At 38.7% G+C, this 18,860-nt stretch overlaps 1 protein-coding gene across 3 annotated transcripts in view; it reads left to right on the forward strand.

Moving 5' to 3' along the window:
- The window catches only part of ARHGEF37 (Rho guanine nucleotide exchange factor 37), a 65,391-nt gene that overhangs the window by 12,119 nt on the left and 34,412 nt on the right, over window positions 1-18,860 (forward strand). The window contains exons 1-4 of one of the 3 annotated variants that reach the window (XM_026688421.2): window positions 1,557-1,684; window positions 14,158-14,381; window positions 15,004-15,127; window positions 16,617-16,764. In XM_026688421.2, coding sequence (XP_026544206.2) covers window positions 14,166-14,381; window positions 15,004-15,127; window positions 16,617-16,764 — 488 coding nt within the window. In that variant the 5' untranslated portion in view covers window positions 1,557-1,684; window positions 14,158-14,165. Of the gene's footprint in view, window positions 1-1,556; window positions 1,685-8,477; window positions 8,785-14,157; window positions 14,382-15,003; window positions 15,128-16,616; window positions 16,765-18,860 lie in introns of those variants that run through there. The other 2 variants (XM_087955468.1, XM_026688429.2) reach the window with 2 other exon arrangements.

Genomic DNA, 18,860 nt, shown 5'->3' on the forward strand with positions numbered 1-18,860 from the left:
AGAACCTACTTCTCCCTTGTCAACTATAAATAGATACCTTGAAGTTAAAACATTGATATTTAATAGCTGAGTTCTCTTGCCCTTATAGTTATGGATTTCCTCTTTTTCTTTCTCACCATTCACACAATGAAAATGGGCCATACAATCAAGAGAATTGGGATGACAATATGATGCTCCTGTATGGATGGGAATAAAATAACTTAGCCCTTTAAAACTATAGAATGTTACCTAGGTAACTATTTTACTGAACTGCAGGAAAGCTGTTGTGTAGACTAATGCTAATTAATTTGGGCAATTGTGCTCAATTTAAATATTATAAATTTAAACATGTTATAATCAATTACTTAATTTAAGGCTTAATTAGCTGAAAATCATTTAGCTGGCAGCTGGTATACTAATAACAACCAGCATCCCAAATGTATTGGATTAGGTTATAGTTTCTGTCATTCCCACACCATTTATTCCAATGAAACCCAGCAGTATCGGACTGGAAATTCTGATTTAGGCAAATAAGGAATGTAGACGCAACTGTCTAAGAATTCCTGGAGGTGAAGTCCCAGGAGATCTAGAGGGATTTAGTCAGGGAAGTGGTTAGCGATAACATAAAAGAGACAGAATGGGGAGGAGGGATTGTTCACTAACTATAGGAGTAGAGCAATGTTCTGAGATCCATTTAAACTGAAATGCTGCTAAGAGCCTGGCGTGTACAATAAGCTATTGTTGATAATATCTGAAGTTTCTTAATCCTCCAGGGTGATTTTGAGGATATGATATGGTAGGAATTCCAAGGCTTTAGCTCGTGCACTCATTCACTCACACACACACACACACACACAGAGAGAGAGAGAGAGAAAGAGAGAGAGAGAGAGAGAGAGAGAGATGTATCATCAAGCTGAGAAACTGGTCTGTTTGCTTCTTTTTTCAGCTCCTCTGCCTTGGAGCAAGATTATAAAGATATGAAAATGTAATAAGCATAAACCTTACCACTTCTACTGGAATAATTTGTATACCTTCTCAATCAAAACTCTTTCGATTTAGGGCTATTATGGTACAGACAAAAAAAGGAGTAATCACTAAATGCTCAGGAAGCAGTTCTAGGAGAGAGATTATGTGTCCCTCCCCCACAGTTAGCCATGGCAGAAATAATACAACCCATTTATATTTGTAAGGAGATTTATGCCACACAGTTTGCTTGCTCGCAGCTGTCAGAAACCCCCTTTTGTCCATAAAAGCAAAGAAAGCTGTCCATGGATGTTGTGCCTGGAGCAAGCTGAGGGCTGCTTGTTAGCGAAGAGGCAGTGGAAGTTCTTTGGGCGTTGAAGTGAAAGTTCTTTCAGCGTTGAAAGTTCTTTGACCTTACCCTGTTCCCCCTGTCTCCAATTATCCCTGGTTATTGATTCCCTGGCAGGCCACCTTCCATTTTCATCCAGCAAGCTCCAGAGCTGGCCAGCTGCCACAGAATTGGTTGCCTTGGCTGCGTTTAGCTGCATAGGGAGTGTACTGTACAGAACAGAAACTCTCCGCTGACACAGCGTACTTCTGCAGTAAACAGCCCACATGCACTTAGCTGAGGGGGCTGGGCCTTCAGCCTACGTCACAAGTAGAGCACGGGGGTTTATCATTAACTCCTTTAAAGAGCAGCACAGCAGCTTGAACAAGCTTGAAGCTCTGGGCTAATTCGCAGGTAAGAATTAATAAGCCAGAAGAGAAAAAGTGTTTTGCTGGTAGTATGAAAATATTTTCCAACTCAGCAGGTCAATCAGATGTATACTTAGCAAAATCTACAGGATAGCCATTTATCAACACCCGGTAGGTTTCTATTCTTGCCTAGGTGAATGGAAAGGTTACATAAACACATTGTAAATTCTTCTCATTCCACCATCTTCGGGAGATAACAAGGTCAGGAAGAATTGAGGGGGAAAGGAGGCTGCTCTTTCCATGATTTTCATCAATCTATTCAGTTTTTCCACCATTAACGTTCTGACAATTGCATTGAAGAAGTAGAAATTAAGCAAGTGCAAGTTGAGACATGACATTGTGCCCACTGGCATTGGGTAAAGTTTGTTTGTTGTCCTGCCACTATTAATAACATAAGGCACAAGAGGGAGGCATGGAAATAAAGGAAACCAAACATGTCTGGATGCAATTTTTCCTGGGCAGTGCATCTATGGTGTTTACATGTTTAGAAGGACTATGTGTTAGAGTTCTGCTGCTGGATTTGACAATTCATTAGTGAAGGCCTATTTTCATGGCTCCTCATTATTAAGAACAGTCAGAATATAGATATTTGGGAGGGGGAGAAGTGTCTGTGTGGAGGAGGTTTTTGTTACAGGTCATAAATATTTGCAGGCAGAGATTTTGGCCTTCTTGTTGTTAATGTCAGTAAGTTCTCATGGACACTTTGAAGTGTTACAATCCTACTGAAGTTGTACTACATTTTTTTTTCCTATATGCTAATCTCTACTGTACTTTCATATGATTCCTGGTAAAATACCCAGCTTTCTTTCATTATTTACTGTTGTGCTTGCAACAGGATTTAGAGTTTTAAAAATATGTATGCTAGATATACTGTAGAAAGTTGGTTTGTAGCTACATAGCCAGTGATAGGCCCAGAATTAATTTTTCAGTTGTATATAAATATGCACACACTTTTATATATGTGTATACTTGTGTGGTAATCCTCAATTTACAACAGTTCATTTTGTGACCATTCAAAGTTACAACAGCACTGAAAAAAGTACAAGTTGCAGAATTCCTCTGATATAAGAAAGTTACAGCAAAACTATCACTTTGAATTGTAATGTAGACTTAATAGCTTTATATCTCTTTTTTCTAATCCTCAAATCACAGTTTTTTAAAAAATTCACATCCTTTCTTTTGTATCTCTACAAAAGAAAGTATTTTTTCTTATTTTATATTATGATTATTATTAGCAATCCAAATTAGTGTGTTTCTTTTATGAATTTTTATTTGTTTCTTGGCAAGTTATTACTAATAAATAACTTCTTTCTTTCTTTATTGATTAGCTATTCCAATTCCATTTTAAATTGCTTTTATCAATTTTTTGTAATAATTTATTTCTGGAACTTTGCACTTTGGTCTGGCCCAAAGGCTAATCAATAAAGAAAGAAAGAAGTACTAATAAATAAATTCAGAGACTGAATTATAGATATGTTATAAAATTCTGTTTTAAGGACTCTTGGTTGTTTCAATTAAACTCAAAAAAGTTACTCTCTCAACTAAGAACTGCATTTTGAAGAACTAGTTTGGCTTTAGAGATAACTTAATCATGACTTTCTGTAAAAATTGACCATAGTAATTTTAGACAAACCACTTCAGATAACCTCAAAGAAAAGAAGGCGAAGAATTATAGGGCAAGTGAATTCTTCTCTAGTAATCTGGCTCTAAGATGTAGCATTTTACACTTGTAACCTGGCTCCAATATGTAGCATTTTACACCGAAGAAATTGGCACTACTGCTTGTAGAATAACTATAATGTATCTTTGAGCTCTTCCAGAAACCACTCTAACTGATGAGTTCTATAACATCTGAAATTTCCAGATTAGATACAAGGACAGTCCTAAGAAGAAAATATCGTAATAGTCTAATCTTGGAGGTTGCATACTTCACTGGTGTGTGCTATGCCATAGTTCCAAAATCATTTTAAGGATGAATGTGGCATATCAGCCACAGCTAATCAAAAAATGATCCTGGACATTCTTTCAATTTGAAAAATGAAAAAGCGAACAAGCTTCAGATCCAGATGCATCCTCAGCTGTGTTTCAGCTTCTTGTAGGATAGCATAATTCCATTCAGAATTACTTTTCTGAAACTTTGATATTCTGCTAAGCACCCTAATCTTTCCTGGATTCAGACTCCTTTTTTAAATCTCTCTTTTAGCCCATTGCTGAATGCAGGCAAGCATTCAGAAAAGTTACTCTATTAACTGAAAATGTTACAGAAATCTGCTCTTACTACAATTATATCCTTGCACTCAGTGAATAGTTTCCCCAGATACTATCAGTAGAGTAGGCAATCTTTGATGAATCAAAGTCTGAAACTCCGTCTCCCAACTTTCAGGAATGCCACGTCTTAATAGCTGGCCATTAACACCCCAATTACCAACTATAAGTCACACACAGTCAAGTATCATATAAATACTACACATAGAACAGCCCAATGCATACATTTTTGACACTTCTGAGTTGCGGTGGTGCAGTGGTTAGAATGCAGTACTGCAGGCTACTTCTGCAGGCTACTTCTGCTGACTGCCTGTAATTTGGCTGTTCAAAACTCACCAGCTTAAGGTTGACTCAGCCTTCCATCCTTCCGAGGTCAGTAAAATGAGGACCCAGATTGTTGGGGGCAATATGCTGACTCTATAAACTGCTTAGAGAGGGCCGTAAAAGCATTGTGAAGTGATCTATATGAGTCTGACAGCCTGGAAGAATAAACCTCTGGTCCAGGCGACTGAGTTTGGATCCTGCAACATTATCCCAGGACACATGTATTTGCCTTCATTTGCAATCCCACTAAAAGCCATGATCATAACAAAAGTAGGAAAAATTACACCAGCCAGCACAAACAAGCATGGGACACAAAGCCTACAAAGTTAGCTAAGACCCCCACCCCCTGGGAGTCTGACAGTCAATGGGATATATTTCTTACACAGGAACAGGAAGCACTAAGGTGAGGCCCAACAGAGGGTATAAGACTAGGGCACTTTCAGCATCTTGCCCCTTTTATTTTTCTTCACCCAACATCTGGAAGCATCTGATCGCCTTTTTCCTTCACCCAGCCTGTCCACCATTAAACTTTTTTTTCCAAGCAACCTCCATGTTTCCAGTGTCTTTTTCCCCACTTGGAACTGAACCCAGAAGGATAATTTTTCCAACACTTTAACAAAGCATGGCCATATAGGGACCAGTATACAGTTATACTGAGCTCACAAGAGCTCTAATAATTGCTTTATTGTGGGTTCAGTTTGGGATGGAGGACATGTCCTCTTTTTTGCTCCCATGTCCTCCACCCAGAAGGCATAGTCTTAAAAATCAAATATTGTCTGGCTTTTTGAGTATCTAACTGAGCCCTTTTTCTGTGCAGTGCTTTCCTAATACAATATTTCTCAACTTCAGCAACTTTAAGATGTGTGGACCTCAACTTTCAGACTTTTCCAGCATCTGGCTGGGGAATTCTGGAAGCTGAAGTCCACACACCTTAAAAGTTGCTGAGGTTGAGAAACAGTGTCCTAACAGCAACAGTGCTAACAGCAAGTTAACAATTGGCAAGACATTAATCAATTATACCCTGAAGTCTTTTGCCTCCTAACTGCTCTCCACAGCAAGCATTGTAGGCAAACAGCTGGTGCTAGCACATACCTCCCAATTTCTTGGTGTGTGTTTACTGACTTCTGATCCTTTCCTCTCCAATAAATGTATATACAAATATTAAAAAGTTAGCATATCCTGTTCAGATATCTGGAAAGGAACGACAGACATGTTGGTACAGATTTCCCCCTTGAAGTATCCTATGTGTTGCTTCAAAGATGCACAGGTAATATGTCACTAACATAAACAACCCTATCTTATACTACCATGTTTCTCCAACAATACGCCCCCCACCATAGGAAGACCCAGCATGTTTTCTAGGCATAAAATGAAATTAAGCCCCTCCCCCCAAATTTAGGCCTAGTTTAAAACATGCGAAATTGTGGGGGGAAGGGGGGGGAACTTGCCATTAGGAGTGCCCCGCGGGCAGCTACGCCTCACCATCAGCCGCTCCTAACAGCCAATCATGGAGCACAGAGGGCTCCCTTACCCCTCCCTTACCTGGGTCAGCAGGCGGGCGGCTTCGGTGTGGATGTCTGGCAGCGTTTCAGCCGCTTCTCAGGCCTTCGTAGCTTCCACGGTTCCCACCGGTGCTGGCGCCTCTCTCGCCAGTGCCGTCTCCAACAACAGTGTCTGAGTTGCTCCCTCTTTTCCCCCGTCCCCGTAACAACAGGAAAATAAAACATTTTGAGGTACCTGGGAACGCCACGTGCTGCGTTTTGGTTTAATCCCAAGCGGCTGGTGGGCGTGAGAAGAGCCGAGTGAGCATCTCTGCTGCTCCTACCCTTGGTGCTCCAGCCTCAGACTCTGCAAGTTCGCAAAAGTCCCAGTGCACAGCCCGTTCCTGCATTCCAAGCGCCCAGGCCGAGCTGCAGCTGTCCCTCTCTCACCAGCGCTGTCTCCAATAACAGCGGCAGCAGCAGCGGCAGGAACCGTGGAAGTTAAGGAGGCGGCTCCCCCACCTGAGAAGCGGCTTCCCACCGCTGCTGCTGTTATTGGAGACGGCGCTGGTAAGAGAGGGACAGCTGCAGCTCGGCCTGGGCACTTGGGATGCAGGAACGGGCTGCGCACCGGGACTTTTGCTAATTTGCAGAGCCTGAGGCTGGAGCACCAAGGGTAGCAGGAGCAGAGATACTCGCTCGGCTCTTCTCACGCCCACTTGGGATTAAACCAAAACACAGCACGTGGCGCTCCCAGGTACCTCAAAATGTTTTTTCCCCCTGTTGTTACGGGGATAGGGGAAAAGCGGGAGCAACTCAGATGCTGTTGTTGGAGACGGCGCTGGTGCGGGGGGGGAATTAATTCACCCCCCAAAAGACGTCCTAGCCATTTTTTCGGGGCTCAAAAATAAATAAGGCCAGGCCTTATTTTGTGAGAAACACAGTAATTTCCTGCAGTCGAGATAGTTTCATATAAGCCTGTTTACTTATAGAATTTTTTCCCCATAATTCCTCTTAACTTTGTGGCCTGAGGTCAAATGATCTTGTTATGCTGTTGTTTTTTGGAGGGTGTGTGGACGTTATTTTTAAAATAGTTTCTTTTACATTTTTATTGTCATTGTGACAATACCAGATACATAAAGATGCATATAAGTTTCTTTCATAAATAAATGAGTTAAAATCTTTACTTTTATTTTTGACACTGCATTTAAGTGCTGTTGATACTTTTCCCCTTTTCTTAAACTGGTTTCACTTTCAATTTTCTTTTCCCAATCTGTGGACAAAGTATTTTTTTTAGTCTGCTGACTCATGTTGTAGATTTGTTTCTCTCACTGTCTCTCTTTCTTGAAAATTCCAAATTGGTGAATCACTTGGAAGTAAATTTTCCCCTTTATCTCAGACTATAGACTGTTTTTCCTTCGCTTGCACATAGCTCTTAGCTCCTATGCTTCTTTCTGTTCTTCCCACAAATATTCATCTCCTGGCTGTTACACATTGTTTTCTTCCTGGAGTGGCATCTTCTATCTTTTGATGAACTGATACGTTCTAGGCTCAAATATGCCCACTCCTTCTTTATCATACCCCAAACACAGCAATGCACCCTGCCTTTTGTTAGCAACTGGCAAATAGATGAAAATTCCTGTTTTCTCTAGAACGCTTTCCTATTATACAGGGTAGAATTGTATCGTCCAGAAGTTTGGCTTCTGTCCAAAAAACCTTGCATGTTTTCAATCTGTTAAAGCTGTACTTTACATTTGAAGGAAAAGTTTGCTTTTTCTAAAGTCTTTAGTGTGAACTTCTTTCCACATATTTTCATTAAACAAGTAAACTGTTCTGTATTGAGCTTGCTAGTTTATCTGTAACAAAACCCTGATTTACAAGAAACAACAGCACATTTGAGACTAATGAGAAAAATATCTGATGAAAGCAGAAATATATGTGCCATCTTGGAAAAACTATTCGATGTTAGTCTACCCATTAACATTAAAAAAAACCTTGTATCATACTCTAAAACTTCAAACACCTACATTTTTAACGATCAATAATATTATTTGTCACATATTTAACATTTAAATAAACAACTCATCTGTTTTATCCCAAATTGAAAACTCTTGATTTTCTTGTTTCAAAAGCCTGATCTTGATGGTATGATTCTGATTTTAGAGTGCTTTCTTTTCATTTGAAACAATTAAACAGAATTCAATAACAACTTTCTTTATCTGACTCAAGTTCCTCTAATTTTCTGCCATCTGGAAGGAAATAGAACAATAGAAGGAGAAATATACTTTTTCAATGAGCATTATTCACTACTTTCTGTCGCAAACAACATGTGTGTGCTTCACAATAATCTTCCAGCGAGTCTCCTTCAGGGATGACAGATGAAAAATAAAAATAAAAGGTTTCCATTTTAAAACAGATATAGTGTTCTTGACTGTTTTTAAGCCTTGAGCCAGAAGTTTGTGATTGTCACGGACTGTTTGCCTGTGGAAGAAAGGAGCCCAAAGACCATATTTTTACAACGATCACCGGCTGCTTTCCAAGAAAGAGGGATCCCAAACAATAACAAGGCAGAGATTCATTTAAACTGTGGGACTGAGAGGCAGGAAATCTGAGGGAATTTGATTCCTGGGCAAGCTTTCTTTCAGGAAGTGAGGTATATGTTAAACAGGAGCAATCTTTTTCCTATTGTAAAACGAGAGCCACACCTCTGTGACAAAGTGGAATGATAAGAGAATCAGACACCCATGTTTGATTATGAGGGACTCCACTCCATGCTCAGATGATCCTTGTTGCGGACAAGTGAGGGCTTTCTTTACATGTGGGGGGAGCAGGAAACGGCAGAGGAGAACAGGGGGAAAGAGTTTGCAACAGGAGATGGGAGAAGGAGAAAACAGGAAGCAGGACATGGGAGGAATTTGCAGCCTTATTTCATTGTTAGCTTTCATTGTACAGGCTGATACTGTTCACTGGTATTGCAATACTTCTGAGAACTTATAGAAGAGGGGAATCTGTGTTGGTGAGGCATTTATCTTTCTCATAGCTCTTAATAATTATTCTGTGGTTGCTATATGGATTTGGGTGGGGGTTGTGGGTAGATGTTTTCAATCCTGCCTTCTTTGTTACTTAAGTAACTTAAGGCAGCAACCATACATGATACTCCTTATTCCTTCAATTTTCCTCACAACAACAACTCTGTGAAGTGAATTGGGCTAAGAGAGACTGATTGATTCAAAATCACCTGGCTGATTTTTCATGCTTAGACTAGAACTCAGTTTCCTGGTTTCTAGGCCAGCATCCTAAACAACTACACCAGTTTCGCCTTCGTAAGCGTCATTGTAGGAACTGCTTGTGACTGAATTGCAATCGGTTTTTCTTTTGTAATTCCCTCTTTTGTTCTTGTTCTTTGTTATTGACATATCACATGCTTGCATTAAATGTCGCACGTTGCAGTTAAAGCGCAGCTGGTACTCTCACTGTGTTTCCATATTTTGAGGGAATTGTCTATAGTTTTGATTGAGTTGTGGATATTTGCCAATTTCCTAAAGGGAAACCCCAGCCAGTTTTAACCCAAGTGTCAATATGGGCAGAAAAGTAAGTGATCTTTTGTTCTATTACAGTGGTGGCTAACCTTTTTGGGCTCCTGTGCTGAAAATTGCATGCACACTTGCACGTGTGTGCTCGCATGCCAGCACCTAGAGGCTATGCACGCAGGCCCCCCCATGACCCCTGTGCATGTGTGTGAGCCCCTTCGCCCACCGCACGTCTCTGCATATGCATGCGTGTTTCCCACACCCCCACGCCCCGCGCATGCACTCCAGATACCGACAATCAGCTGTAGCGTGGGCGGCACGTGTGCATGCACAGTGGGGCTTTTCTGGGAGACCTCTTGCATGCTGGCAGAAGTGGCTCTGCGTGCCACTTCCGGCACCCGCACCATAGGTTCACCATCATGGTTCTTGTTAGGGATATACACCCTAGCAAAATGTGCAACGGCAGTCAGGCAGGCAGGCAGATATGTGAGATAAACGTTGTTGTAGCTTACACTCAGTAAAACAGATACACTGTGCCAGTTAAATAGTTTTTATTCCAGTAAGAGTTATAGCATAGTCAAACAGTCCATATATCATACACTTAGTTCAGTTGGTCCGGGGATTATTCATTAGCAAAGTCCAGTGTCGAAAAAGAGGTCAGTAAACTTACAAATTATCAGTCCAGTAATATATCTCTTTTTGCAGTAGAGATATGAAGAAAATCAAACCTCTTTTCTTCGTTCAGTAATAGCAAGGAAAACACGCAGTTATCACCATCAATCCATCATTGTCAGCAATCCAGTAAAAGCCAGCAAACAGTGAGCTCTCTTGCTCCCTCTTATGGTGATTTTACAATCCAAAATACATGGTCTGCATTTAAAATGACACACACAATCATAGTCTATATATATTATTTTACCCAAACTAAGTTAGGTAACCATGTTATCCCTAACAGTTCTATTGCATGGGATTCAATGATGGGTCATGATTGGTGAGGGGTCTGGCTGACAAGGATAACATAGGCATCTTACCTTCTCACAGTGCTGCTGAAACTCAATCCTAATCTAGGATAGGAGTTACTTCAGAAATGGGGATTACACTTCTTCCATTCCTCAATAAATGCCCTGGAAATGTGGAAATGCAATGGCATTTTGCCATAGTGTTCTGCTGGCTCTACAGATGACCTTCAAATATGAGGCATCGTTTTACATTGTAGTGCTTTCACATATATTGAGTTGGGTATTCAGCTAAAAGAAATTTGAAAAGGAGCAATGAATAAATAGAGCCATAGTAGTTTAAAAAGGCAAAAAGTAATTGAAATACCAACTCTTTTTCCATAATAACCTAATTAGGTATCTGATGCTTGTGTAGTCCACATCCTGCCTTAGCTGCTCAAGCCTTACTTCCCTCTTTAGGCACAAATGGGTTGACAGCATGTAGGTGGAATTCAGTGCTATTTGCAAGAGACATTCTCAGACATTAGTAGCTTCTGCTGGAGACCCAGGAGGAAATACAGAAGCAAATAGAGGCACCTTTTAGTCATGGAAAGTCTCTAAAGGAATATTGCTCCCTTGGTTGTGATTTTATTTTTTAAAGAGTCATTACAGTGGCTTTATTGATTTATTTAATTTGATTTTTATGCCCTCCAACTTGAAATATGACTCTGACTAGCAAATGACAGTTAAAATAAGAATAAAAACATCAACAGACCCCTCTCAAAGAAACATCATGCCAGAGGCACTGCACATATCCACAACCCCTGAAAAATGGATTCATAAACATCCTGGCCCAATGCCCATGGAAGGATCAAGTTTTTAATGCCTTATGGAAAGTCATCAGAGTCAGGGTCCCAGAGTAGGCATGGCAATAGAAAAGCCATGTTTCTTTGGTTCCATCAGGTAACATTGCTTAATTAAGGGGACCAGAAGCAGAGACAGATGGATAACCCAATTCTGTGCCATGAAAAGCATTATATAAAATAACCAGCATCTTGAATTTACTCAGAAACCTACTGAGAGCCAGAGTAGTTCATAAGCTGCTCATTATTGCAAGGAGCCATGATAGCGCACAGTGGTTAGAATATAGTATTGCAAGCAAACTCTACCCACTGCCAGGAGTTCAATCCTGACTGGTTCAAGGTTGGTTCATCTTTCTATCTTTCCAAGGACCCAGATTGTTGGGGGCAATATGCTGACTCTGTAAACCACTCAGAGAGGGCTGTAAAGCCCTATGGAGCGGTATATAAGGCTAAATGAAATTCCTATTGCTAAGGCATACCCATAACTACACATACTATCACATTTTGAACTAGCTGGGCTAGCTGCAATTTCTATGTGATGTAGAACATATAGGCAGTAATTCAGAAGGGAAGTAACCGGGAGCAAAACCTTCTGATCCAGAAATGTGCACAATTGGTACACAAAATGTAATTGTGCAAATGCCCTTCTAACCATGGTTATCCTTTAAGCTTGAGCTAAGACTTTAGGAGGAGCCCAGGTTGTGCAATAGTTCCATCTGGGTCAGTACGATCCTTTTCAGAACTGTCAAGTCCTGTGAGATTGGCAAGAAACATTGAGATTCTGGAGATTTTTCTAGATTTCTTTCTGCTTAGTAACATAATGTCACAAAATCTTGAAAACGTATCAAAACAATTCTTGAAATATTCCATTAAAAAAAAAAATTGGATAACCACAGCTCAATCAATGCTTTGGCAAGATGCCCACTTGCCTTGAAACTGAAGTGGGAGAGAGAACAATCTGAAGGACAGCAGAGAGGAGTATGGAACAATCTTGTGTTTTACTTCTATTATTAATGTAAAAAAGTATTCTGCATTCAACCTTGCTGTAAAGACTCTATATAAGTGAACATATATCATTTCTTCCTCCTTCTGTGCTTGTCATCTGACAGCAACAGGTCATGTATTTATTTGCTAAAGTAGGTTTGTGTCCATGAAAATAAATGCCACCATAAATCAGTCCTGAAAGTAAGTCAAAACTTTTTTTTGTTTAACTTGTAAAAAGAAACTGATCAATGTCTTTACCCCCATTTTTTGTTTCTTATGCAATGAAGGTCTGTACAGTTAGACAAGGACCCAAGTTTTTCTATTATTTAGCCTCTTAAATGGATGCCATTTAAAACAAACATTACATAATTAGCATTTTAAAATTTATATTTGTGATTGTTGAGATATGCTTGTGTTTTTAATTATTGTTTTATTTTGTATTTTCTATTAGTCAACTTTTAATTTTTTAAAAAATGTAGGTCTGCTACAGGATGTCTTTGTTTTATGATGGCAATTGGGATGAGAATTTTGGTCACTCATTGATGCAGTAATTAATAATAAATTAAGGGTTAGAATATAGTAGATGATGAAAGTACAAAGAACTGAATTTGTCAAGTTTTGCACATCATCATTTCTGAGACTATAAAACTATGTCAAGCAAGTGACTTCTGTTTGCTTATCCTGTGTGTATATCATTCGATATACACCTTTTTGATTTAAATGTACTAAGGAAATTAACAACTACATTAAAAAAATTAGGCAGTGATAATTTGATAATGCTGTATAAAATGATAAGCACTGTATGGAATTATGCCCTGAAAATAAAGCATTTTACCATTCAATTGAATAATGCTGAGATTAAAAAAAATAATCCATCAGTTAAAATAGTTTGAAAGGTTATCTCACTATTCCAGGCAAGCAGCAATATCTTTTCCTCTGTATTGATTTTAAAATGATGATTTCATCCAAGGTCACAGAACTGCGATTTGCATGGTTCAAGATGCTTTAGAAACATCACTGAGAAATGTTATGTGCCCTCAACCATGGTCAGCTTTCCCATATTTTAATTCACAGTATGATCACTTTTAATTCCAGGCTTAACTTTTATGTGGATGATGACAGCCACTATGTAGAATTATGTATGATGTCATCATGTCAGGAAGAGTCAATGAACACTCCTCAAAATTTAAAAGCCCCTTTCACATCAATCTGTGAAATGACTTCACTTTGAATGAAGCTTACATGAAAGAAACTTACAAGGAGTGGCTTGGTCTTTTCTCATCGAATCATGTTTTTGCTTAACGGTATCTGTTCTCTCATTGGTGCAATGATAAATTTAATGTGGGTGAAAGTGTCAGGCAGGCCATGAGAACAACTTTATTAATGCAAGGATCTCTTGGGGAAGGGTGATCTCATTTTGCACCACAACATGGTCAAAACTCTGCCAGAAAGAGGCTCTTTTTAGTCAGGAATCTATTGAAGAAAGAAATAGTTTCACTTCTATATTACATTCCTTGCCCCAACCCCTATTAATAAATAAGGGGAGTTGCTGGGAATTCCAAACAGTTGTTTAGAATTAAATTCAAAGTTTCATAGTAACTAGTTAAGAACAATTAAGGTTTTTCAAATTATACCATAGGTTATCACCCAGATACAATGTGTAGCTATAACAAAATGTCGAAGTGTATAACAAAAATTGGAAATCTATTAATCAGTGAAGAATTTGGATTAAGTGGGGACTGGTGTAGTTAAAAGTTTGTATTATTGTAATGTAACAATTTATTATATTTTATTAATCAGTTCTCAACATATATGTTCATTCCTTCCTACAAAGTGGCTTACTATCAACAGATTATAAATACTAGCCAATATAATTCTTGCTATTGGAAAATCCCTTTTGAATGATAAATAATGGTTACAACTGATAAGCTGTTGCCAGTGTATGTTAGCTATCTCTTATATTTTCAAAATGTAATAGTAAACAAAAGGGAGAATTCCCATTAAAATACAGCCTAAGAATTGACGTGACTATTGCTCATATGTTCAATGATTGAAACTTCTCATTCTGCCTTTGTAGCTCTTAATATGGCAAATGACAGCACTGAAGAATCTCCATCCAAGGTGACTTCAGAGGATGAGGAACATATCTATGAACATATTTATGAAACTCTGGTATCTTCTGACAAACCAGAGCTGAATCACCAAATGGCCGTGGATGAGCTCATCACTACAGAAGCTAACTATGTGCACAACCTTCAGCTCTGCATTTTTGATATCCGTCATCACCTCCAGAAAAAACAGGTGAGAATAAGAGAGATGGTCTGTAATCATCAGCACTTGAGTTATGATAAACAACAGGGAATCCTGTTTTGTATAAATAGAAATACACTAAGGCATTAAGGATGGTAACCATCAGTGGCTTGTCCCAAAATTGACTAAGCATTCAATGAATAGTAAGAAATAAGAGTATAGGGAGAAAATTCTTCAGCTGGGGATACTTTGAAAATTAAGTTTAAGGCAAGAGAAAGAAAGTATATTAATTGTTAATGTATACTTTATCAAGTAAGGGTGGTGAACCCTTGACTGATTGGGGATATGGTTTAAAATGACTGGATCCTATTGTGAGAAAGTTTCTTCCGGTTGTCTAGCTGTTGTATTCTGTGGATTCATTCTTCAACAACGTGCTCGCAACTTCTGCACTTGAAGAATCCATAGATCAATAAAGCAGCATGATACAGCTGCTTACAAAAATACAAAGGGATTTGTCAGAATGCACAACCTACAGATATTTAATGGATACAGTTATAGCAATGTGGGAATAGAAATATCACTGATAACAAGGTAGTAACTATCTTTGTCTTGTAGAATAGGAGCATATGCTGGTTAAGAGGAGAAACTGAAACATTGTACTACTCTATTTCAGCTGCCTGAAATTGACTTGGAAGGATTGTTCTCTAATATAGATGATATCCTGGAGGTTTCCAAACGTTTGTTGAAAGGACTTGAAGCTTCTGTGAACGAGGGGCAAGGACAACTTTTTCATATCAGTAGGTAGTACCTACAATGATATATCTACTGCATAGTTTTTAAATACTGTTGTTATTAAAGCAATCGTGTAGATTCTATTATAATAACAGGAGTACTTTGATAACTTTGACACAAGTACTACAAGGCAGTATCAGACAGCCTAATGTCTTAAAACCTGGATTCAATATTATCTTTTTAAAAGTTAAAAGATAGAAGTGTTAATGTTAATCAGCTTGATATTAATCAGCTGTTTCTGTCATTCCAGAATTACTTTTATTATTTGTAGCAGAAGAAAACAGTTCTTTTAATATTGTCCAAAAGCATACTTATTTCAAGATTGTACATCAAATTATGGAATAAAGAGAAATGGTTTAACCTCCAAAATAGTAAAATGTGTTTGCTAAATAAATGGAAGCCAATATGTTTTTTTTTCTTAGATATTTTTAATTTTTTGAGTTCAGATTCTGGGGACAGCACGGTATGAGTCATAAAAGGGGACATTTAGGAAGCCATCTGTGAAGCATCTTCAAAGCACTCCAGGGAATACTGTGGAGAAAGAAGAAGAAGAATGCTGGAGAACTTGATGAAAAGATAGGATGGCTAAGGGGTAAAATAAGCAGAGGATCTTAAAGTTTAAAGAAACAATGGGTAGTGACAGACAGTAGATAAAGGAGGAGACATGTAAAGTGAGGCTAATATAATCTTTCATATGAGACCTAACGATAAGAAGAGTTTTGCACTGTGATGGGTAAGTAAGAAGCAGGCAAAGGAGGAATCCAAGGGAGAGTAGAGTTGCAATCCCATTCTTTGGAAATTCTGCCTGTTGTATTCAGTTGTCACTTTTGAAATGTGAGCTAATATCCTTGAGAGGTGTGGTATATTCAAGGACCTGGGGGCGATAGTGAAGGGTTAGCTTCTTAATTTCATAATTAGCCAGCTATACGATGGTACCTTGGTACTCAACTGCTTGGAAACTCATCATATTTGGTATTTATTGTGTGTTGTTGTGAAACGGAACTCATTGTTTGTTTGGTACTCAATGCACAAGCTAGAACTTATCCATACTGGCTACCTTGTGATTCATTACATTATTCCTTATGGGAAAAATTTATTTGGTACTCATTGTTTTTGCTCCTCATAATACCTCCCAGAATCAGTTAACAATGAGTACTGATAACAAATAATCAGAGTTGGAAGGGACCTTATAGGTCATCTAGTCCAATCCCCCACCCAAGCAGGAGACCCTACACCATTTCTGACAAATGGCAGTTCAATCTCTTCTTGAGTACCTGAGGTACTGAGGTACCATTGTACTTCAAATGTGTATACTCTTTATCAGCCTGAAAAATTATTCCTGTGTTTATATACTTACATATATGTGCATACATATATTCATACTTGCATGAAAGTGAGACTAATTAATGAGATTTAAGAACAATATGATGCATTAAGGCTTTTATATGTCTTGGGAGTCTTCATTCTGATGGTTTAATAATTTTGTTGTGGTAGGCACTTTATTCCAAGAGCTCAAAGCAGAAATGGAAAATGTCTATAAACTTTATTGTGGAGACTATGAGCAAGCTCTTTTACTGTTGGATATTTATAGTAAGGAGCCAAGATTGCAAAAAGAAATCATGGAAACCTTGACTACCACTGTGTAAGTATATTTTATGATGGTGGCAATCATATAACCCAGATTTTTAGTATGCTAATATTTTTACTTTTCAAGAAACACAACCCTGGGTTTAATGAGGCAGTTATATCAGTCAGTGGTAGACAGCATCTGTGCACTTTGGGTCACTTCATCCCTTCACCTTGCTAAAACAGATACTTTAGTAGGGGTAGCATAGCTGTGAGAGATAACAGCTCTTTTTCCAAATGAATCACATACATATCGAAACCAGAGAGTTCAAATCTCAGTAGGATGTGAAGCAACTCTACTCATGCCATTTGTATTTAATTTTGAACATAGACGCCTTTTGCTAAATATCATGTTTAAAAGCAGAGAAACAAGTACAATTGCAAATACAGTATGAGCTATACGTCATCTATCCACTGGATTTCTATTGGATTGTATTAATTTCCTGCAATTGTGATGTTCCATGAATTCATGGCAAGATTCAAAGCATCTTGTCCTTTACAGAATTCAATGCTATCAGATAATGTGGCCGTTGGGCCAAACAAGTTTTTAAAGGGATTAAATAAAGCCACACTGTTTAGGATGCTTGATTGGGGTACTAATAAAAAGGCATTGTGCAAACTACAACATATTTCCTTTTTTAGTGGATATTATTTTCCATGGAAGGTGCCATGAAAAAAATGGTAATGCTCTGTGAGCAAAGCAAAGTGATTGAATATTAAAAGCCAATCTCCAAAAGCTATTAAAGACAATTTTGCATAGACACTGAATCAATTATGTCCAGAGGGAGTGTCACAGAATAGCAGAGGCACGGTTATTAAGCTCAGTTGCTTAATAACGCTGGAGATGGTCTCTGCTCTAGTGGTTTGAGTCCTAGCACTGCAGGGAGGGGTGAGCTCCTGTCAGCTGCCTCAACTTCTGTCCACCTAACAGATGTTCTATGCAAGTAGATAAATAGATACCACTTTGGTGGGGAAATGAGTTGGTATTCCATACAGACAGTCAGATTCCTGCTGGCTCTTAACCTTCCCAGTTGTGGTGCCCATTTGCAAGGTGGCTCCAGGGAAGGGAGGGAGCCTTGGATGATGCTGTAGGAAGAATTACTTGTCCTTCTTTCTGGTGCAAAGCCACCTCGCCTCCTTTGGCCCACCCTGGGAAGTATGTGAGCCTCTCCTACAACAGAGCTGGTAAATTGGCAACCAAACTACTACTTTGAAATAGCATTGTGGTCTCTTGACTAATGTAACAATGTGATATTATAATAACAACAACAACAATAGAGCACCATTTGCTGAGATCTCATCTGTTGATAAACTTTTTAGAAACCTTGTTGACCTTCTTTGAAACAGGATGCTCATACAAAGGAGCTCATCTTACACATTTCTTTCTGCCACTACTACCAACTAGAGCCCAGCTGCAGGAAAATCCTTCAAACTTAACAAAGCAGCAGCAATCGCAAGAATCTGTCCATCAGGCCTGCATTGTTAATCAAGGCTAATGTGTAATCTTCACACATGATGGTGAATTGCCCATATTCCAGGCAGTGGCATGCTCATAACATACCATTGGGCTTTAAAGGTTAAACACCTTAACTTTGTTGGAAATCAAGCATAACAATTGGAGGTGGATTATCAAGTGGATATAGAAGATACTTTAGAATATTATAAAGGGAAGACGGCTATTGTATTTGATTCATGAATTTTGTTTTGTTTTGGGAGGTTTGTTTTGCAGGCTCAAATAAAAAAAATAACCAATCTGACATAGTGGGTAAAGTATTGGACTAGAAATTGGGAGATGGGATTTCTAGTCTTCTTTTAGGCAAGGGGAGCCAATTGAATGACTGGATTGGGCACGCTTTCCCACCCCAATCCACCTCATCGGGTTGGGGGAAAGAATTATTATGCACACTGTCTTGAGGTGTGCCAAAGAAAAAGGAGATGTAAATCAAATGAATAAATAGGCATGTAAAATGCAAATCCTGCCTCTCTGTTAAATACATATGAAATATTCAGTTTCCCATTCGGAAAGACTGAAACGATTTAAAGCCGCTTTACATCCTGATGTTTTTTTATTTAGGAGCGTTAGAGGACACCCATTGCGAAATGACTCTGGGT

The sequence above is a fragment of the Notechis scutatus genome, chromosome 2 (assembly GCF_049901735.1).
Source record: "Notechis scutatus isolate UNSWTSFEM ecotype Mainland chromosome 2, rNotScu1.2, whole genome shotgun sequence".
Taxonomy (NCBI): domain Eukaryota; kingdom Metazoa; phylum Chordata; class Lepidosauria; order Squamata; family Elapidae; genus Notechis; species Notechis scutatus.